This window comes from Haliotis rufescens, unplaced genomic scaffold (assembly GCF_023055435.1).
Source record: "Haliotis rufescens isolate VD_foot unplaced genomic scaffold, xgHalRufe1.0.p SCAF_23, whole genome shotgun sequence".
In the NCBI taxonomy this organism is placed as follows: Eukaryota; Metazoa; Mollusca; class Gastropoda; order Lepetellida; family Haliotidae; genus Haliotis; species Haliotis rufescens.
The window spans coordinates 12926210-12949362 of record NW_025963924.1 but is presented as its reverse complement, the minus strand read 5'-3'; the positions used below and the strand labels follow the sequence as shown (position 1 = coordinate 12949362).

The 23153-nt window shown below is 39.4% G+C and overlaps 1 protein-coding gene across 2 annotated transcripts in view; it reads right to left on the bottom strand.

The window, feature by feature from the left end:
- Positions 1–812: 812 nt before the first annotated feature.
- LOC124133103 (poly(ADP-ribose) glycohydrolase-like) overlaps positions 813–23153 on the bottom strand; it is a 35548-nt gene continuing 13207 nt past the window's right edge. For both annotated transcript variants that reach the window (XM_048401799.1, XM_048401800.1), the window contains 15 exons: positions 20224–20367; positions 19700–19915; positions 19481–19582; positions 16483–16566; positions 15164–15238; positions 14509–14601; positions 13198–13358; positions 12884–12963; positions 12344–12480; positions 10483–10630; positions 8488–8566; positions 7127–7235; positions 5844–5949; positions 4788–4916; positions 813–2279 (listed from right to left, as the gene is read on the bottom strand). In XM_048401799.1, the coding sequence (XP_048257756.1) occupies positions 2173–2279; positions 4788–4916; positions 5844–5949; positions 7127–7235; positions 8488–8566; positions 10483–10630; positions 12344–12480; positions 12884–12963; positions 13198–13358; positions 14509–14601; positions 15164–15238; positions 16483–16566; positions 19481–19582; positions 19700–19915; positions 20224–20367 (1770 nt within the window). In that variant the 3' untranslated portion in view covers positions 813–2172. The remainder of the gene's footprint in view (positions 2280–4787; positions 4917–5843; positions 5950–7126; positions 7236–8487; positions 8567–10482; positions 10631–12343; positions 12481–12883; positions 12964–13197; positions 13359–14508; positions 14602–15163; positions 15239–16482; positions 16567–19480; positions 19583–19699; positions 19916–20223; positions 20368–23153) is intronic.

Below are 23153 nucleotides of genomic sequence, written 5' to 3'. Positions count from 1 at the left end.
AAAACATTTATTAGCAACTAATAATACATCCAAAGAAAACTTCACCATAATTATCTAAGGAAATTGACACATACAATCATTTACGCCGTTACGCGTTCACAACCCACACAGTCAGACCTCTTTGACTGTGTATGTACTGGGTGCCAGGAAGGTGGAATAATCAAATATCAATTGCACAAGTCTGCTATTTGCTTCAGAAGAAAGCCATGTATGTTACATGTTTATCCATATTCCCAAGGCAAGGGAGTTGACTGACTATAAAAGTCCAGTTTCCACCCTTGCCAAACTAAGCTGATATAATGGAGTTACATTTTGGCTGGACTAACGTGTCCAATCGAAATCGTGCAACGAAATCGAAATCCGGTTCGTAGACTGTCGTGCAGATTTCGGTCGATTGCAGGATTTGCAAAACATGTGCACCGCCAACTCGTTGTCATCAGATATTTTCCAAATCTTTTCATGTTTTTAATCAAGGTGCTCACGCATTGCGCGATGTAAGACCCGTTTTATCACAACATAGACCTTGATTATCGATCAGATCGTCTTCACTGGGCGCCACTGTTTTGTTTGAAGCAAATGCAAATGTTACGAGATGTGGAATCTGACTGGTCCAAAAGAGAGGCTTAGAAGGGACATAACTCGTTATAGCCACTGGTGTCGCTACGATAGAGCCCAGGAATTCCAGCCTAGTTCGGCAAGGGTGGAAACTGGACTTTTAAAGTCAGTTAACTCTCTTGCCTCCGGAAGATGATGTTTATCCTGCATGTCTGTCATGAAATGTATGGATGTTTTTTCTGCTTTTTGCACACGTAACAGGACAGGGAACAGCTGGGCTGGGCGTGGACAAAGAATCCAGATTGGTTACTAGCCATCACGTGAAATCTTGCAGCTGTACAGCATCTACGGATATCGATAAATTATAGTTCGATTTTTCAACAAGGAATCTTATAGTGAGTTACTGAATGCTGATTTTCCCCACAATCAGCAATAGTCCAGTAATGTCACGACTTTCTGCATATACCCGAGTTTGGATAAGGCAAACGAGAGGATGACTGCAAGGACACTCACTCACACATCCAGTCAAGTCTCGTTAATCCGACACTCGTTAATCCGACAATCGGCTTTATCCGACACTAATGATGGGAACGGATTAAATCAGTGATATTTAGACCCGTTAATCCGGCAGTCTTGCACTCCTACTCCGACACACCTAATTCGCAACGAATTACCAAAATCACTCAATAATAATAGTGATCGTTATCCATCGTGTAGTTGTCCGATTTTCAATTACGAACGGTGATACTACTTATCCGACATAATCATCTGCAACCAAACATGTCGGATTAACGGGACTTGACTTTATTACTATATACAAGCTATTTCAAATACATATATCAGTCCATAAATGAATGATTGTGAGCAATTCAAATCGTCACCGTCATGTTTCCTTTCTTGTGAGTAGGAAACCAAGTTACATTTCATCCAAATCAGTCAAGGCCGAAATCTAATCCACCATGACATTTTATCAGAACTTTAATAATATCAACGCTGAATGGGTCCCATGTTGGCTGTAAATAGGTTTGACTCCTTTAGACATCTGTCATTGTGAAAAGGGACGGAGCCTGATTAAAACGCCCCAACTGTAAATTCCAATTACAAGGCGTAAGACCAAAACTAACACAAAACCAAAAAAATGTTTCTCATCTCCGTCCGGGTCATGTTGAACCCAGCTGGTCGATGCGTTTTTTCCCGGTTTCGTCATTTTAAATTAGAGTCTTCAGTTAGAGTTATCTTTCCCTTACTGTGTGATCGCCATGATGAAAACATTATATTCCACCCTTTCCTTCTTGGAATTAAACAATGTCTCTTCTTATCTGGTGTCTTCTTCCATTGGCTGTTTGAACACGAGACCGTGTACACACTAATGTGGCCATAAAAATAGAACAACGAACTATTTTAACCTTGCTATTTCAAAAATCGGGAATTGATGAGAAACACTTTGTGTGTGTGGTCTTAGTGTGAACATCATCTGTCCAAAAAAAACACCCGCGTGGACATCTTCAGCAGCAGGCACATGCCTTCATGGAAAACCCGTGTGAATATTCATCAGTCCAGACAAGGTGTTACAGGAAGCCTTCAAAAGCCCTCATTATGGAATCCACTGCTATATAACTAGTCTTTAGAAGACATAATGAACTGAAACACATTTCTTCTAGGCCGAAATATTTTCTGGTGGATGATCTCTTGGTGATAGCCGTGGATGAGTTGAAAAATTTGTCCTGAAATTGAATTCATAATTAGTGGAATGACCATGGAGGAGTTACAGATAATGCCTACAGTTGTTTTCCTCGATTTTTCAACCCTTTTGGACTCCAGGATTCTATCATATTTAACATGTTCATTTTTCCAAAGTTAGAGTGAGTGAGTATGGTTTCACGCCGCTTTTTGCAATATTCCCGCAATGTCAACGACAGGGGACCCCAGAAATGGGCTTCACACATAGTATCCAGGTGGGAAATTGACCCCGGACGAACGCTTTAACCACTAGGCTATCCTACCACCCTTAGACGTTAGAGGGGTACTGGCGGATGCAAGAAGTCAGGCAGCGGAACATATGCACCTGGTCACCTCTTTACGAAGATGCTTTAATCCACACATGAATAATAAATAAATAAATAAATAAATTCAATACTATGTAATCCAACCCAACTACCAGCTCACTCAGTCACCTCACATTTCAGCTGGGACTTATAATACGAACCTTTGACATTGACATTATTGTATTCCGCTTTCAAATGTACTAAACTGTCTACCTATTTTCCTCGAACTTCGAACATGGTTAAGATGCAATATCCTTCTGACATTGCAACGGAACGGATGTGTAATACAGCAGATACGTCAACGTGTATTTTCCGACTCATAGTATCAAAATAGATAGCAGTGTCCCTGATTGTGCTAAAGAAAACAGTGATTGACATCATGTACATCGATCTACACGATTGGAATACGGTCTGACCTGCCGATCCCGTTAAGACGAGCATGTGTTGCTGAAGACCATTTTTCGCCGGGATCCTCACGGGGTAATTCATTAATAAAACAGTCATATTGGCATGAAACCTGTGGGAATTCGGTGTAAGCATAGATGCTCCAGCAACATACAATGTATGTTGGCCGTCAGAGACGACTACATGAATCGGGTGGTCAGGCTCCGGGACTTGGATGATTGCATGTCATTGAACACCGACGGCGAGGCACGTTGCTTATAATATCAATCACTGGTTCCATGAACCAGACTCGATATTTACAGGCCGACATGAACCTGACCCATTATTACCTAACCCAACCCCCAAAACATACCAAAAATCCAAATATGTGGCACGGCAGTCGTCAGCCACTGATGATGTAATCAACACTACTGTAGCAGCCATAGTCGATTACGCTGACGTGAAACAACGCCAACGAACAATGTATGGCCTTCCCAAAGCCGGGACATTGTGTTCTGGGCAACGTTGACAGCCCATCTTCCCGATGTAAGGGCGTAGCTGACTATAAACGTCCGAATAACATTTCGGCTGGATTAACGAGTCTATGCATAGTCCAATCAAAATCGCGAAACGAACGAGACATCCCGTTCGTAAACAACATGGATTTCAACGTGCAGATTTCGGTTGATTGCAGGATTTGTAAGGCACGTGTATGGGCGGCCATTCGGTCAAAAAATATAAAGTTGAAAAAAAGGACAAAGTACGCAATTAAGGTCAAATATTACGAATAAAGAACTAAATGTTACTACTAAAGGTCAATATACAAAACAATATTAATAGTCAAATGTTACGAAAAGATGTCATAGGAAAAGAAAGAACAATGTGTACGAAAGAACGTCAGAGAGCACGAAAGGACGTTTTCAATAAAGAACGTCAGTGAGCACGAAAGGACGTTGATAATAAAGAACGCCAGATGGCGTTGCAATTTGTAAAACATTCCGAGTTTAATCGGCTTGTTCCGCTGTGTATATAATAACCGCATGCCGAGGTGCACAATGTATTACGTCATTCCTCGTGCACTCACCGTCTGACGTCACACATATCTATATATACATGTGTAATCCAACTTTTGCCTAACATTGGTACATGTATTGTGTATACCGCCTTCAAACGCACATTTTCATCAACTTACAAGTTGTCTTTGTCACAAAAATTTGATTCAAACAAAATGGCGACGCCCAGTCAAGACGATTCTGTTCGATAATCAAATATATATTGTCATAAAACGGGTCTTACTTCGCGAAATACATCAAATCACGTGGGCACCTTGATTAAAAACATGAAAAAGTTTGGAAAATGTCTGTTGACAACGAGTTGGCGGTGCACATGCTTTGCAAATCCTGCAATCGAACGAAATCTGCATGACAGTTTACGAGCTTGATTTCGATTTCGTTGCGAGATTTTCATTGGACTATGCATAGACTCGTTAGTCCAGCCAAAATGTAACTCCATAATACCAGCATGGCAAGTGTGGAAAATGGACTTTTATAGCCAGTTAACTCTCTTGCCTCGGGAAGATGCCAAGAGAACGGATCATAAAATATCAATGGCCTTCAATATTAACTCTATCAAAAACAATATAATCGTGTTATGACGCTTTATCAGTATGAAATAACATAACATATTAAATCATTTACTTCCATTTAGCAATGCAAACTTTCCATCAACAGAATCTTCTTTTGAAATGTCTTTTTATCAACTGTGCGTTTCATTTCTTGCAGACGAAAATTTCAATAATCTCACCAACAGTGAAGTCACGGTCCGACAGATATCTGTGTATCTCCAACAGCTCGTCTCTGAATTCATCGTCCCCTGCTGTCATGAATGACAAGTGTCTCTGTGCTGCTGATGCTGCTAGCATTTGTATTAAAGCTAAACATAAAGGTAAATAAAGGTAAACACATGCTCATAAGAGATTTCTTATGATTATGAAATTGTTTTTATTGTCGCTTTTATTTGAATATAAACAAAGTATTCACATGTGCAAATGCATTTTTGCTATTTTTTAATCAACATTAAAAGGCAACTCCCAATTCGAGTTTTATTTTACTGTTTAAACATCGATTGTGAAACCTCTTGAGTATTCATAGTACATGCGTTGAACGTTGAGATGTCAATTCTTTGAAAGGCATTTAGAAGACTAAGTGATACACACAAGGAAGAGAATTTATCTATTCATGGATGTCAACTTCTTTATTATGAGGAATACAACGTTTCAGAGGATATGCTTACTCCTCCATCAGGTGAAGATGCTAACGCCTTCTTCAACTTCACTTGATGAAGGAGTAAGCATATACTCCGAAACGTTGTGTTCCTCATAATAAACAAGTTGAAATCCATAAATTCTCTTCTTTGCTGAGAAGTCATTTCAAAGGAAAATCAAGTATATCTAATAAACTTTTATCTATACACTTAATTATAACACTATACCAATGATATGAAAGATGTACTTCGGTGCAGCCACTGACATGTAAAACGTATTCCGTAAAATAATACTGATATGATTATGAGCTTAAGTGAGGAGATTTTCAGTGTATGCACCAATAAGGACACAGCTTAAATGGGAATAGTTCAAATGCGTCATCTCTGCGAAAGAAAAGAAAACTGATGACACTACGTCAGCAAGGGCATTGCCAACGCGCTATCTCTGCAATCATATCATACTGCAGGGGAGAAGTGTTCGTCATAAGACATAGGTGTAATCATCTTCCCGAGGCAAGAGAGTTAACTGACTTTCAAAGTCCAGTTTCCGTCAGCTAACTCTCTTGCCTCGGGAAGATGAGGTGTAATAGAACATACCTTTCAGTCTTTTGTCTCCACCTGATGCCCCGCATCCCCAGTTGCCCGTCACCACCCACGGCAGTTGGGCAGGGGGGACATCGCCATTAAAGAATCCAGTATAGGCCTTCAAGCAGAAACATTTACAAGTTTGTTTCTTTCTTTCGTTGTTGTTTAAAGCCGCGCTCAGCAATATTCAGCTATATGACTGTAAATTATCGCGTCTGGACCCGACAATCTATTGATTTTCATCATGAACATCAATCCACGCAATGGGAATACGATGACATGCATCAACCAAGTCGGCGAGCCAGACCACCCGATCCCGTTAGTTGCCTCTGGCGACAAGCATAGTCGCCTTTTACGGCAAGAATGGGTTGCTGAAGACCTATTCTACCCCGGATCTTCACGGGTCACATGGGGCGGTAGCCATGGAGCGGCTATTTTATACAAAAAAGGTATGTAAGTGGTGTGTAACAAAATGACAGGACACAGTGTACAATGTTTACCCAGTTAAATGTTTGTTTTAAAGGATACGTTCAATGATGATGTTGTGCTGCTGATATATGCGGAAAGAGAATTCCCGGCCACGGGTTACGCTAGGCTAATAAGTACGACTTGATGATGACTGCCCCAATCAAATGTTTTCCAAAGTCTTGCTATCCTACATTAAACGTTTGAAGTTGTTCCCAATGACAAGGCCTCAAATAGCGAAACCAGTTTATGATAGCAACACTACATTAACAGTTCGATTAAGATATTTGGTGTAAGTGACACATGTAATAATGCCATAAATAAAGTCCAGTATGTTATAATTAACTGAGGAAGAAATCTGCCCAAACCATGCATCAGTACTATGCCCCTTTGACTTGAAGGCATGCCCTTTCCTCTTTCATTATGAATTCCAAAACTCCATAATAATCCGTGTACATATTGCTGGATTCGTGCAATTCCAGTTTGCTATTCCCCCGAAAAAAACATTTAACATGCTGAGGAAGCCAGAAAGATAATTCATCATAAAGCAAAGTTCATTTGGTTTCGTAATGTTCAAGGAGACGCACATGATGAAGTCAATATTTGGATATGAATACCGTCATATTTACAGGAAAAAAATATAATAAAATAATAATTATCTTTCTGTCTTCCGGTGCGGGAGACTGTGACGGGGCTTTCCTGAAGAAAATAATCTGTCCAAGGAAAATATCCGTAAATTTCCCTTGTTCGAAAATGTATATTGTTACATGCAGTATGTCGAAAGACAACCGACAGATTACCTTTTCGAACCTATCTGATTACTTTGTTACCTTATTGAGCTCCCGAATCAAACAGTCCTTCTTGAACTGGGCTTTGTAGTTCTTGATGTGGAGAGGGTCAATAGCTACGATTTGAGTCTGACGATGCCCGTCCTCGTCTCTGAAAACAAATGTATTACCCCATCATCGAACATAAATCGACCACTACCTTGCCAAAGAATGCTTCTCAAATCTATCACCAATGTCAACTGTAATGACGTAATCAAAATGTCCACAATCGGCCCCATCAAAACACACCAGTACTATAACGTGTGTACATTATAAGTTGTCTACCGATCTCGAAGGGTATATAGTGTGATGTTCCCTGTGTGAGCGTATGTGCCCCGAATCGGCTCTCACACTGAGTACATCACACCATATGCCTCTAGGGATCGGCTGACAACGAATTCATGTACCGACATTCATATGGGTCCCGAATATATGTCCGCAATTTCACTACTCGTAGCAGACGACGCTAAGAACCGAGTTACTTCCCTTTACCCAATGATATCGAATGAACATCGGTTCATTTCAACTCAACGATACTTGAGGGAGCTACATGAACGGGCTTCATTGAAGATAATTGCCCGCTCCTTTACCAATCAGAAGCTGGTTACTTAATGTAAAGTGGGAAAAAAAACATATCTATCATTACGTCTCCAATCCCATCTACACGATTCCCATAACGTACATGCTCAAGGAAGTTCTTTGATCGAGGTTAAAACATTCAAGGCATCTATAAAGCTTTCAAAAAGTTATGGTAGACATGTGGAGGACATTTCCCAATTTTGCCCATCCGATGTCCGATGCAATTCCTTGTACCTTATGCTCCCGTGTTTTTTTGTTCAGGTAAACAATTTACAATTTACATGTTTGTGACGGGTGCCACCGGTGCTCGCCTTATTGCGAACGCCTAGTAGCATAACTATTTGAAAGTGATTCGTAAACACATGCTCATATGCATGATATACTCGTAACAGTTCACTCGACTCTGCTTTTGGCAGAGGCTTCCTAAGACGTTTTATCGCTTTTATTCACATCATCATCCATGTGCTGTCAGTAGGATCCACAATTCGCTGTGTCCCTCGAGTGAGCCAGAAACCTTATGTCTCCACTTTTGTCAGTACCATGTATACAATGTATACCCGTGTTCGTGTTAAATGTCAAAGACCCGCATCACTTAAAAGCGGCGTTAAAAACATTCACTCACTCATCATCCCGCTAGATCTACATCAATACTGATACTGTGCCAGATACACATCAAAACGACCACCACGTCCATTACCGCCATTATCTTCATCATCATCACCATCATCATCATCATTCCACAAACCAGCAGCTATTGCTACTCATCTGCTCAATGGACTAATTACCTTGTCGTCATGTCTTGTCGATCTCCAAGCCACGTGAATGTGTCCCCCAAACCAGCGCACATACTGAATACCTCGCAGCCTGCAACGTCGAGAAAAAAACATCACACAATATTGTTTAGAGGTAAATCCATTGTTATTAAAGGTACTTTAACCTGGTTTTTTCTTTACCAAATTTATACCAGGAGGTACGAGTGGCGCAGTCGTCTAAGTCATCACAATTCGCTGTGCAGTGTTGCGTCCCTTGGGAACGCCAGAAACCAATGATAATGGGTTCGAATCCCGGTTCGCTCCGATCATGTTTCCAGGTTTGACAGCACCCGTGCTCTAGGGTTTCATCAAATTGGTAACGACCTGCATCACTGCATACATCAGAATAGGTCTTCAGCACCCCATGCTTGCCGTAAAAGGTGACTATGCTTGTCGTAAAAGGCGACTAACGGGATCGGGTGGTCAGGCTCGCTGACTTTGTTGATGCATGTCATCGATCCCAATTGCGTGGATCGATGCTCATGATATCAATCACTGGATTGTCTGGTCCAGGCTCCAATATTTACAGACAGCCGTCATATAGCTGGAATATTGCTGAGTGCGGCGTTAAACAACAAACCAACCAACCATATCCGGTCAAGGCCTCAACGTTGTCATCAGTGACATTTGTGAGACATAATTAACTGTCAGATGTATTACATTAAAAAATACAAAAAAGGCTAGCAGTCAACAAGGTGGTGTTGGAACGATTTATATAACATTTGGTAGTACTGTCACAGTGCATCTTCAATGACAGGTACCAGGGAACTTTATATTCTTAGAGCACAAAGCAAAGGTAATACACTGAAAATATTATCCCATTAGTGAGGTGATGCTATATTTATCTGAAGCCGATATTGCACTCGCGTGAAACAACACTGGATGTTGGAACTTCTTTCAATCCTCCTCATTGACACTGGAAGTTATCATGAAAAACAGCAAGAACATACGTGATAGACAAACCTCACTTCGGAGCAGTGATGACTTTAGAAATATACCATTGCCACACGCTAATTTGCACATGGCGTGACCTGACTATTCTCTTATTTGTAAAAAGACAATTCTGAATTTTTCTGAATATTGCAAATTCTGAAATCAGAACAACAGAAAGGCCAAATGAAAGCCTTTCAATGGGCTTTACATATTGTTTTGCACAATTATATAGATATGCTGCTGCCATTGCGACATTGAGGTGCATGGCGATATATCCTGATGCATCGCCAGTACTTCGACAACAGCACGCGAAGGAGTACAACCAATGTTAACACAGGATAAAAACGCAAATGGAAATATTTTTTCACGTATTAGGATATTTTCTCAGTTAAAGTTAACAATTCTATGTCATATGTTTATCTACATGTGAGGACTCGTCAAAAGTGAAAAAGATGAAATACATAATTATGCAATATATTGAATGGACTGTGTAGGATGTGACGAATCCTCACATGTCACTCGCCTGTGGTAGAGGTAGAAAGCTTACTACATGTAACTCTGGGAAGGAGAGTGGGATAGAACATACATCTTTTTTTATCAAATATGTTCATCTTATCTCGATATCTACAATAGTTAACATTTTCGCTGTGAATCTCATGAAAATATATGCTTTGTCAGTTCATATGATGAGATTAAGAAAGGGACATTAAAATACGAAACAAACATGTGAATTGCCGCGTTAGAATAGGTTTTCAGCAACCCATGCTTACCGTAACAGGCGACTATACTTGTTCTAAGAGGCGACTAGTGGGATCTGATAGTCGGGATCGCTGACTTGATTGATGCATGTCATAGTATTCCAATAGATCGATGCTCTTGGTGTCAATCACTGAATTGTTTGGTCCAGATTTTTGGCCGCCGTCATATGGCTTGAATTTTGCCGATGGCCACGTTAAACAACAAAGAAAGAAAGAAACATTCGATGGGATAAACACGCAGAGCAAATAAAAGAATGCTACAACAAATTTATCTGACCTGTCATAAAGAGACACTCGTCCTCCCCCAGGGATTCTGTGAAGAGACGCGCAATGATCATCTCGGGGCACATGAAGAGTCGAGCTTGTTGCTGACCCACAAAGGACTTATATAACGAACCCCCGATGTGGGTATTGGCAAACAGAACCTGTAACATAGAGGATGGACACATTACATTTACAACATCCATGGCAACAGAACATGTAACATAGAGGATGCACACATTACGTTGACAACATCCATGGCAACAGAACGTGTAACATAGAGGATGCACACATTACGTTGACAACATCCATGGCAACAGAACCTGTAACAAGCAGGATGGACACATTACCTTGACAACACCCATGGCAACAGAATATGTAACATAGAGGATGAACAGTTGACGTTGACAACATCCATGGCAACAGAAGATGTAACATAGAGGATGCACACATTACGTTGACAACATCCATGGCAACAGAACATGTTACATAGAGGATGGACACATTACGTTGACAACATCCATGGCAACGGAACATGTAACATAGAGGATGAACAGTTGACGTTGACGACATCCATGGCAACAGAACATGTAACATAGAGGATGGACACATTACGTTGACAACATCCATGGCAACAGAACATGTAACATAGAGGATGCACACATTACGTTGACAACATCCATGGCAACAGAACATGTTACATAGAGGATGGACACATTACGTTGACAACATCCATGGCAACGGAACATGTAACATAGAGGATGAACAGTTGACGTTGACAACATCCATGGCAACAGAACATGTAACATAGAGGATGAACAGTTGACGTTGACAACATCCATATTAACATAACCTGAACATAGAGGATGGACATTATCATTGACAACATCCATGGCAACGATCTCTTTGATATAGAGGATGGACAGCATGTATTGAAAACAGAACTTGCATCACAGAGATATTGTAGTTAAAGTAGAGTAATTACATATGCACCTGAGTGCTTTGACTTTCAGGGGAAGCTATACTATAAATATTTAGTTTTATATGTAGTAAGCTTACCGCAACTAACCCAAACGAATGATTTTTACTTTATACTTAATGTCAAATAATTATTACAAAACAATGATAAGTATATGGTTTAACATTCCAAAAACACACAGTGAAATCCTACTGCCCGTTTCTTTGCGGTGTTAAGTTGGTTTGACTTGTTGTCAGGATCGATGCAAAGTATTTTCAGATGCGTAAAGACGTAAACACATTGTATAGTGATTATCTTCAATTGGTGTGCTAACTTAAATGTGGTAGTTGGAACTCACATTGGATAAGATAACTGACATGCGACTGGCAACTGAAGCTCACAGAGGGTACCTCCCCAAATATGATGAAAACAGGAAGTGAATCCCTATATTTTCAATGTTAACATATGATTTCATGTTCAGGACACACTGAGGCTTCAGAAAAAGTAGGTGTTGTTGGGAGGTGGGGGGATGCACGGTGGACCTAAGTAGCCCATGGCTTAATAGTTGGGATGTGCATTTCTTCATTTTGTTCACTAGGATGGATCGTAGCGAGGATATTCGTGAACAATCATGCAGTTAAACTCTCTGACGTTACTCAATGTATACTGAAACGCTGAGTTCAAGATTAAAGTTTTATTGATAAGAAACAACGCTTCTCTATGTATTCGTGCTTGGGAAGTAGTCCGTCAGTGTTTACGTCATTTGAAGAACACGGTCTCGTGAAAGACGTATGAACGTCAAATTGTGTCGTTCGTGCACTTCTGAACGTAATTTCGCGGTCATGTGACCGACCTCTCGTCCAATGGAATAGCCGTATATCGTGTTAAGTTCAAACTACAAAATTATTCTATAGTGTACCTGAAGCATTCCTTGCCCGCTGTCCTCTATTGTGCCGTCTGATGACGAGGTCAGTTTAGACAGTCCTGTCTGTAGCTCCTCCCACTTCGGGAACCTGTCAATCACTTGACGGCGATATGTCACTTTGCCCTGAGGCACTGAAATGATACCAATAATATTCACAGGGCATCATTGGGGTAGCCTAGGGGTTGAAGCATGACACCAAAGGCCCAGGTTCGATTCCCCACTGGTACGATGGGTACAATGTGTGAATCCCATTTCGAATGTCACTCACTCACTCACTCACTCACTCGTTCACTCACTCACTCACTCAGTATTATAAATCACAACGACATGGGGCCAGGTTTAAGTTTCAGTTCCATTTTGAAAAAAATACCCCGAAAAATGCGCACATACACGTGAAGAATCCTGCATTGTTAAACATGTAGTTGGCTATTTTCTCCGTGGCAATGTGCTCTGTTGTGACTTTGCATTTACTTCAAGAATCCATAGTTACAACTAGTTTATTAATTCAATGAATGTAAATAGGATAAAATATACTTTGCTGTGTGACTCGCATGAAGTAGTGCAGGATGCATCTAATTTTCTCATCCCTCCGTTTGCTTTGATCTTGGAACAGTCTAAAAAGAAAAAACGCAGTTAGTTCATATACATAAAAGCGACAAAATTATAAGAAGTATCTACTAAAAGTCCATTGTACGATTCCCACCATATCATAAGCATTTTTTAAAATCTTCACAATGACATAATAAAAACATATAATCCATGAAGCTTCTAAAATACCACTAAAAATATTATAAATATTTCACGTCCATGTATCTGCTGCTATTGGAAGTATAAGTCATTCCACCTACCTGTTGAAGTTAATGTCTGGGTAATTGCAAAATTCCTTCTGTGGTTCTTGGGAGTTCCTCCGTGGAAATGTACAGAAGAAGGCATTAGCCAATAGACAGGCAACTTGATGCTGAGTCAAGGTGATGCTCTTCTTACTCCCTTGTTTTAACAAGGGTATTGGCTGGAATTAAAGCAAAACATTCCGTTATCATGAGACATATCCACCAAAAGCGGAGTCCTTTGTACTGTTCAGACCATATCAAAAGCATGTGTTAATAAAGCACTATCAAATAGCGTATCAAGCTCCACCGGTGCAAAGGCAAGTACATTTTTCACTTGTGTAAAAACCCACAGAAACATGATGGTTCAAGTCAAAATTGCATTTGACATTATTGTTGTCACTAATGCCACAGCAATTACTATATGACCTACCGTTTCCGAATGATAAATAGTATACAGTCACATTTCCCAACGTCTGTGTACCGAAATCTATGTGAATAATTATATTAAACTATATATGAACGAAAAATAATTACTGTGCTTCAAATAAAGTTCAATAACAATAAATATATTTTGAAATTTAATAATACGTCTTATAATACATATTCATGAAGACATCTCTTCGACCTTGCATGTGTGCGTTTATCCACTACGCACAGTTGGGATGTTTGTGTGTTCGTTGGGAGCATAATACTCACACACGTGTTTTTGCAATATGAACAGCATATAATAATGGTTAGCTATCAGGTGCTCATGAAAAAAACGTTTGTGTCATTGTTTATTGTTAATTGGGTTGTTACACAACTCCCCTTTTAGAGCGTTTCGGGGATGGGTTTTGTCAATAAATGTGTTACGATAAACTTTTATCAGATGAATGTCCAAATAATATTTTGTTATTTCCAATAGCATTACATTTATAACACTTTATATATTCACAGTTAAGTGTTTACCGTAAGTATATTATATCCAAAGGATGATGGCGTTTCTCAATGACTAAGAAGACTGAGTGAGTGAGTATGGTTATACGCCGCTTTTAGCAATATTCCCGCAATATCAATGGGCTTCACACATTGGACTAAGAAGATGTTGTTTCTGCTGGTGAGTACATTCATAGAACCAAAATACCCTTTACTACGAAAAGCCTTGAAGGAGTGACTTGGTCATTGATTATCACAAAGGTTTGAAGACGGCCATTGTAATAATATTCATTTCGTATGAGGGGGGTAACTAATATGCTTTTTATCAATACACCGGGCAATGACCATGCACAAAACACTTCTACTAAAATTTCCGATGAAGTCATTAATAAAAGCAATGCTTCATTTGTGTACCTCGTGGAAGAGAGTAGGAAGCGCCAAAGCTAGATCTCTAATGTTCGGCAATGTCGTGGTCAGAAATTCATCAAGATCTTTTTCAGTAATACACTGAAATGTAAAAATGACAAAGACCTATTGACAATGTCACATAATAAAACAATATCTTCATTTAGACACTCTGACACAGTGTGTTTGAATGGAGAGGTGCATTTTATTATCACATGTTAACTTTCAAGTAAAATTTTGTAGTCGTGTTATTTAAAACATAACATATCACCTATATTCACACAGTGACTTCGTATACACGAATCCCGTGTGAAATCCAGGTTACAATTTAAGCCTTGCACCCTATGTTGGTCTAAGACGCGACTTAATGAATCGGGTGGTCAGGCTCGGTGACTTGGATGGTGACGTGGATCATTGCTCATAATATCAATCACTTGGTTGTCTTCTCCAGACTCGATTAGTTACAATGCGGCGTTAAACAACAAAAACATAGTATACATTATCACCAATGCATATTCTAGATGTACAAATAATCAGTATGCAGCAACAAAATTAATAATATTTTCGGAAAAAATCTCTGGCCCCCATCATACAATCAAACGGTCGGTCTCTTTGGCTCTTTATATTGTTATAAAGCAAGTAAGTAAGTACGTTTGTTACTTACATCTGTCAAAAAGTGTCTGAGTGACGTAAACCTCGATCTCACAGCATTTGCCTTGTTGATGATGTTGATGGCTTTCTGAAGTAAACACAAATTCAGATGTGGGTGAGTAAGGAAACGAGGCTCCGATGTTTAAAAAGAACGTACAATGATGATACATGCGCTACATATATGGTGTATTATCATACTGTAATACAAGTACTGTACTAAACATATTATGGTGTATCATCATACTGTAAGTCAGATACTGTATTACATGCACTACATATTATACAATCATACTGGAATACATAATGACATACTATCAAGCGTACTTATATACCGTAAAACATATTCTTCAAATAATGATCTTCTATTATATGTTGTAATAAATGCACTACAGATAATGACATACTATATGCACTGCTATGCATGACATACAATTTACCATTGTGTACACAATTTAATGTTCATGAGGATTGGGTGGGTGGCCGGGATATTTCTTTGAGACAGGACATTTGTTCAGTCAATGCTTCAAACATATATTTCTGGGAACGTTTTAGTCTCAGGACCAAGGAACAATTTATTTTTTTGGTTGACCTTTTTTGCTTCATTTATTTTCTTCTGGATTACAGTATTCTTTAAACTTAAAAACAATCACGCGAATATCCCTGAACATCAAATGGTTGGCCCTTAAATGCGAAGCAACAAAATAACCTCTGAAAATGTCCAAGAATGCCTGTATGGAATTCGTTTACAGATACCTGTTCATTGTATTTATTTGCTTTGCAATATAAAGGTATATCTTTTAGCAATAGTTTGCCTCTATGTTATTCGGATTTAGGATCTTTATGTTTTAATGTCATGAACCTTAAAATGAATCTATAAATATGAAGAATAACGCGATAGTCTGGATGTTAAAACACATACGTGGTAGTAGATGCATGTAAATATAAAACGACAACGAAGGAGAAGAGCCAGTCTCGCCTATCAGACGAAACAGATTACATTGGGCGTAAAAGGCAAAATAGCTGTGAAACTTATGTGGATGTATCGCTGATACTCAGTGATGACACCAGGCGTTCGCTTAAAGGGTAAGCATGTCCTGCCGTACAGGTAACACCCACCAATCACACAATTTGCATAAAAACGTATGTGTTATTTGCCTGACACCACACATAAGTATCCCTGCTATGCCACGTCATACGAGAATTATGTACAACTGATCATGACAGCGATTAACACCTTTCCAGTCAACACAGGCACGAGAAATAGGACAAGGTTCACACGTGCACATACTCTATACCAGTATACTCGTATACAAGTATCTAAACTGGACATACCTCAAGATCGTCTATGCCTGCGAAGGACTTGTTTAATGTTTCGTGTATCAAATCCCATCGTCTTCTGAATGATGATGAACCTCCCTAATAGCGACAGCAAGGTATAATTAGTTACTGATGCAGGCGGATCAGATTTGGTATAAGGACATCTTGAAGGCAGGTCAGACTTAGGATGTAGGACTTGGCATGAAGGGAAGGCAGATGAAACGTCCATCTCAAGTGAGTGAAACAACTTTACAATGAATGGTGATGAAGTGTGGGGCATATCGCGCACGTTTGGTACTTTACACTGCTCAAATGATAGTCTTGTTACCAAGTTGGCTGAAATTGAAGATACACTGAAACACAATTGCACGATATACCTAGCTGCAGAAGAGAAATACTAAACTGAGAGGCTTGACCAAGTGTATGGATGGGAGAATTGACTATTCGAAAATCAGAGCAATCGCTCTGGTCTAATGTTTCACGGTGTTCCTCATGCCAAACTGGGTGATTCATGGGCCGACTCTAAACAAATTGTGAATAACATTGTCACTGAGGCTTTAGAGCTCACTAAGGTTAGCATACAGAGAGCACATCGCATCATCAAGGGTAAGGCAATTATCGATAAGGTCAACGACGGACACTGCATATTGGAGGCGTCTAAAACTCTAAGATTCAGATTCTGGCTTGTTCATCACAGAGGATTTGTCACCAACTGTTAGACAAAAACGTGAGCATCGTTTCCCGTTCATGGTCAAGCCAGAGAGGTGGATCTAAAAGCACTACTACGTTTTGACAAGTTGAATGTTGAGGACAGTGTTTATTCATAAGATATGTCGTCAGACTGTATCACCATGTTAAAACGAGGGCGCAAGGCTAGGATCTTATGTAAGGTCCGCGCCCGACTAGCTGCGAGGGGAGTGGTCCGGTCAAATGGTTACCGACAGACAGATGGTGACTCAAGATTTGGCTTAATATTTATCGTAGGGAACGTTAACGGACTGAAACATAAACTGGATGATAAATGAATTTCATAAGATTTTGTTTCAAGTTTTCATGTTAAAGGATTAGTGGAAATGTGGAACAATGCCACACGGAGACTGTAACGTCCTCACTGATGCATTACACAGAGTTTATCAATCAGAGGGATTTCAAAAACAGATGCGGTGTCACATCATGTGTTAATGAGAAAGCAAATAAACATCTTCTGAAAATTTTGGAATAACAACATTTTTATACTTTTTCTTGATTAAACCATTTTGTGGATAACCACATAACATTTTGTTTGGGTGTGTCTATATACATCCAATAAACTCTATCAAGAGTGATTCCAGAGTGTTGAAAGGAACAGACTATTTATAACACTGTTTACTATCTGTCAAAATATACCAAAATCTAATGTACTGTAATAGGTGACCTAAATGCCAGGGCAGATAATAACATTAGCGATTTCTATCATCGTAAGGCAGAGGGGACATGGAATGTAGTAAAGGCAGACTTGAGTTTGGATATAGCGAAGGCAGATATACTTCGGAAGAAGTGAAGGCAGACTTGAGTTTGGACATATTGAAGGCAGATGTACACCGGAAGTAGTGAAAGTAGATAGGTCTTTGGATGTAGTGAAGGTAGATAAGTCCTTGGATGTATAGAAAGCAGATGGGACTTGGGATGTAGTGAAGACAGATGATATTTGGGAAGTAGTGAAGACAGATGCGACTTGGGATGTAGTGAAGACAGATGGGACTTGGGATGTAGTGAAGGCAGATGAGACTTGAGAATGAGTGAAGACAGATGAGATTTGGGAAGTAGTGAAGACAGATGAGAATTGGGGTATAGGTGAAGGCAGATATACTTCGGAAGTAGTGAAGGCAGATGAGACTTGGGATGTAGTGAAGGCAGATGAGACTTCGGAAGTAGTGAAGGCAGATGAGACTTGGGATGTAGTGAAGGCAGATGGGACTTGGGAAGTAGTGAAGACAGATGAGACTTGGGAAGTAGTGAAGACAGATGAGATTTGGGATGTAGTGAAGACAGATGATATTTGGGAAGTAGTGAAGACAGATGCGACTTCGGATGTAGTGAAGACAGATGAGACTTGGGATGTAGTGACGGCAGGTGAGACTAAGTGTATAGTGAAGGCAGATATACTTCGGAAGTAGTAAAGACAGATGCGACTTGCGATGTAGTGAGGGCAGATGAGACTTGGGTTGTAATGAAGGCAGATCAGACTTGGTGTATAGTGAAGGCAGATATACTTCGGAAGTAGTGAAGGCAGATATGAGACTTGCGATGTAGTGAAGGCAGATCAGACTTGGTGTATAGTGAAGGCAGATATACTTCGGAAGTAGTGAAGGCAGATGAGACTTGCGATGTAGTGAAGGCAGATGAGACTTGGGTTGTAATGAAGGCAGATCAGACTTGGTGTATAGTGAAGGCAGATATACTTCGGAAGTAGTGAAGGCAGATATGAGACTTGCGATGTAGTGAAGGCAGATCAGACTTGGTGTATAGTGAAGGCAGATATACTTCGGAAGTAGTGAAGGCAGATGAGACTTGCGATGTAGTGAAGACAGATGAGACTTGGGTTGTAATGAAGGCAGATCAGACTTGGTGTATAGTGAAGGCAGATATACTTCGGAAGTAGTGAAGGCAGATATGAGACTTGCGATGTAGTGAAGGCAGATCAGACTTGGTGTATAGTGAAGGCAGATATACTTCGGAAGTAGTGAAGGCAGATGAGACTTGCGATGTAGTGAAGGCAGATGAGACTTGGTGTATAGTAAAGGCAGATATACTTCGGAAGTAGTGAAGGCAGATGAGATTTGGGATTGTGATTATGAAGGCAGATCAGAGGTAACGTAACCTACATGTAATGGTAACACAACACTAGCGAAATTAGGAAGACACGCTAATTAAAGGTACTCCGTATTGTCCCAATGCACCTCTCCATATTTGATCACCAAAATGCAGAATATTTATGAAGTTACCTACATCTTCTCCTAAACAATGTATTCACCTTGTCGTCGTCAAAATATTCATTGCGTGGAGAGCACGGCATCTTCACGTGGTAATTGTCCCATTTGTCTTGATTGACAGCCACCGGAGGTGGTGCTGATACCTGAAAATACAACACACCTAACGCGACTAAAAGGGGTCGCCAATGACGTCAGTGTATTTCAAAAATATTCGTAAACATTCATTATTCATTTTTAAGTTCAATCCAAAAAATATTTACCGCCGAAGAAGCATCCGCGTCTACTGCATCGGGTTGAACATGGCTTTCTTTCTGTTTCCGCTTCCGGTAATTCGCCAAAGAATCTTTGGATATGGTAATTTTCCCCAATGGAGAAATAACCAGGAATAAACTTTCAATTAACTTTTGTATATTTGACACTGACTGGTCTGTCCCCCATTTGGTCACGAAACCCGTTTCCTTCATGATAGAGAGGGGCTGAAAGTGATAAATGTTGTTTTGTCAAATATATACATGTACCACCATGGTCTAATATTAGCCATCACAACGGTCTAATATAAGCCACCACAAAGGTCTTATATAAGCCACCACAACGGTCTATTAACTATAACTGAAATGTCGTAGTTCTGTTTTACATTTATTTTCAACTCTGAGATGACAGTGTTGTGTGTGGCTTGGAAGTGAGTGTGCAAATTTCATCAATGTATCGGTTTGTTGTGTGCCTTAGTCACAAGCTATTTCCTTGTTGTAAAATAAACAACACAAGTAATTAATTATAGAGATACTTCTTTTGGGTTTTTGATGAAGTCGCTGAAAGGACTGCAGCTTAGGAGCTCGGATGTACTTGGCCTCTTCTCCTGCCTTTTGTCAACCATTTTTGAACCTGCAATTCTCAGATTCTTGCTGTACAACGTGTCGATGGGAGGAATCTGCAAGATTGAACAATTTAATTCAGTGTTACAGACAATTATATCACCATTTTACCACCATTAAGATTATGGCTATATATCTTTCTACCAAAAAATACAAAACTGATCCCCGAATCGTACGATAAACGACACCACCCTCAGACATTATCTTTAATTCTTATACCTCATAACTTTGTTATACCAGGGAGTCTATACATAAAAAGACTAACTATATTATTTTATTTCCATATGCACTAAACAACGCACAGTTTATCCTCGACCTGAGCAACGTTCTTTTTAATTTACCATAATAAAATATGCGTAACATAATCAAACCAAATAACAATTTGAACGATTGTGTCCCAGATATGTTTATTGGGAATCTGCATTGGGAACAAGCCAGTGATGAGTAATACAACATACCACGGATTCTTATAATACTTGATTACTTTGGATTAACACAACACCTGCTTCCTTTCAAGGATTCTCCAAATTGAACCATTCATTGTTATAAGCATAGTATATCCATGCAAGTAATGTTAACAAATGAGTGAGTGAGTGAGTGAGTTAAGATTTTAAGTCACATCGGCAATATTTCAGCCATATCGTGACTTTCAAAAGTTATATATAATAAATACATGTAAACCATAAAAACCTGTCAACAAGGGACAGTAAAATAACTAGACTTATCACAGATTAGTATGTAAAACTAGCAGGGAACCATAAAAATACATCACTAGACAGGACAATACATTATAAAATGGGCTATAGATCGCCAGCAACTGACGGTAGATCACCATACTGGGGACCATGGGGACTTACAGTACCTTTGCTACCTGCATGGACCCCAGCAGGATTTACATCATCCCTTCAGTTGTTGGCGACGATTAGGGAATTTAGCTGAATTTAAAAGAACATATATTCTACGATTAAAACTATGATAGGAATAACAGACTTCGAATGATATGGACTTACTATGCCCTCTCAGGGGGACAATAATTTTACAGTACTTTAACCCCCGCCAAGGGCACAGCCAATAACAATCTCAGTTCACAATTAGACACTATCAAATTAAGAAACAATTATGTACATCAAAATTTATTTATCAGTTCTTTTTAATTTCTTTTAAAAATGCAATAATTAAATGAGGACTAATATTGGTAAAAAGATCCTTAAGCGATGATGATTTGAAATATTTATCCCTTGTGATGGAAAAATCAACACAGTCAAGCAGGACATGCTTGACTGTGATTCTTTCATCACAAGGGATACAAAATGGAGGATCCTCACTTTTAAGTAAATATTCATTCGTATATCTGCTGTGGCCAATGCGACATCGTCGTACAATGACCTCTTCAAATCTGGACTGACAACCAAAGTAGGTGTAACCGATGGTTGGTGTTATAGCATGTAATTTATTGCTACCTACTTGAGTGTCCCACTTCTTTTGCATAAGATCACGGATATAAGATCTCATCACGGGTTTATAATCGCTGTATGGAAGCAGAAGTGGTGTCACAGATTTGTTGAGTGCTGCTTTAGCTGCAGCATCGGCCATGGTATTACCAGTGATTCCAACATGGCTTGGTAACCAACAGAAAACGATGTCGTATTGGCCAGTAGCAAGCTCATTAAACAATTCAACAATTTCCATTAAAAGTGGATGCGTGGAAGACATGTTTTTAATAGCTTGAATGCAAGAAAGAGAGTCTGAAAAAATAATGAACTGTTTATGTTTAGTTTGGCTGTTGATGTATTTTAGAGCCGTTAAAATAGCACTTGCCTCTGCTGTGAAGATAGAACAGTTATCTGGTAATCTGGTTGAGATAGTTCTGGATCCAATGACGGTGGCGCTGACAACAGCATCACCATCCTTGGATCCATCTGTAAATATAGATTTATGAGTATCATACATGCTTCGTAATTCATTATATTGCTGTTGATAAATTAATTGATTTGTGTCGGATTTCTTTAGTTTACTTAATGTTAGGTCTACCTCGGGCTTCACTAACTGCCATGGTGGAGAAGTGAACAGCCGAGTGGGGACTATGGTTTCAAGATTGATTTGGGCAGCAGAAACATCAGTTTGTATTCTTATTCCAAGGGGTGGAACAAGAGATGTCTTTTTATTGTATAGATTTTTGTACAGAGGATTAAAAACACAGTCATATGCTGGATTGGATTCAGTAGAACGTAATTTAGATATATACTGTAAAGATAATTTAATGCGTCGGTGTTGAAGGGATGGCTCATCAGCCTCCACATACAAACTTCGAAGAGGTGAAGTACGGAAAGCTCCAAGACAAAGCCTCAGGCCTTGGTGATGAATGGTGTCTAATAATTTTAAATTGCTCTTACAAGCCCCACCATAGATGATGGAGCTGTAATCAAGTTTAGAGCGTACAAGAGCTCTGTATAGTTGGAGGAGGGTTTTCTGATCCCCTCCCCACTTGGAATTAGAGACAACTTTTAACAAATCTAGGGCTTTCAGACATTTATTCTTTAAGTATTTTATATGTGGTAAAAAGGTTAAATGATGATCGAAAATTATACCAAAAATTTCGCTTCTTTTACAACTTTAATGGGGTTGTTATCTAATATTAGTTCCGGGTCTTTGTGAGGTTTATATTTTCTGCAAAAATGAATACAGTTAGTTTTAGATTTGGAAAGTTTAAAGCCATTTTCTAGACACCATGTTTGGATTTTATTTAAACACAGTTGCATTTGCCTCTCAATCGTATGCATGTTCTTACCACAGCAAGAAACATTAAAATCATCCACAAACAACGATCCATCAATTGAATCGT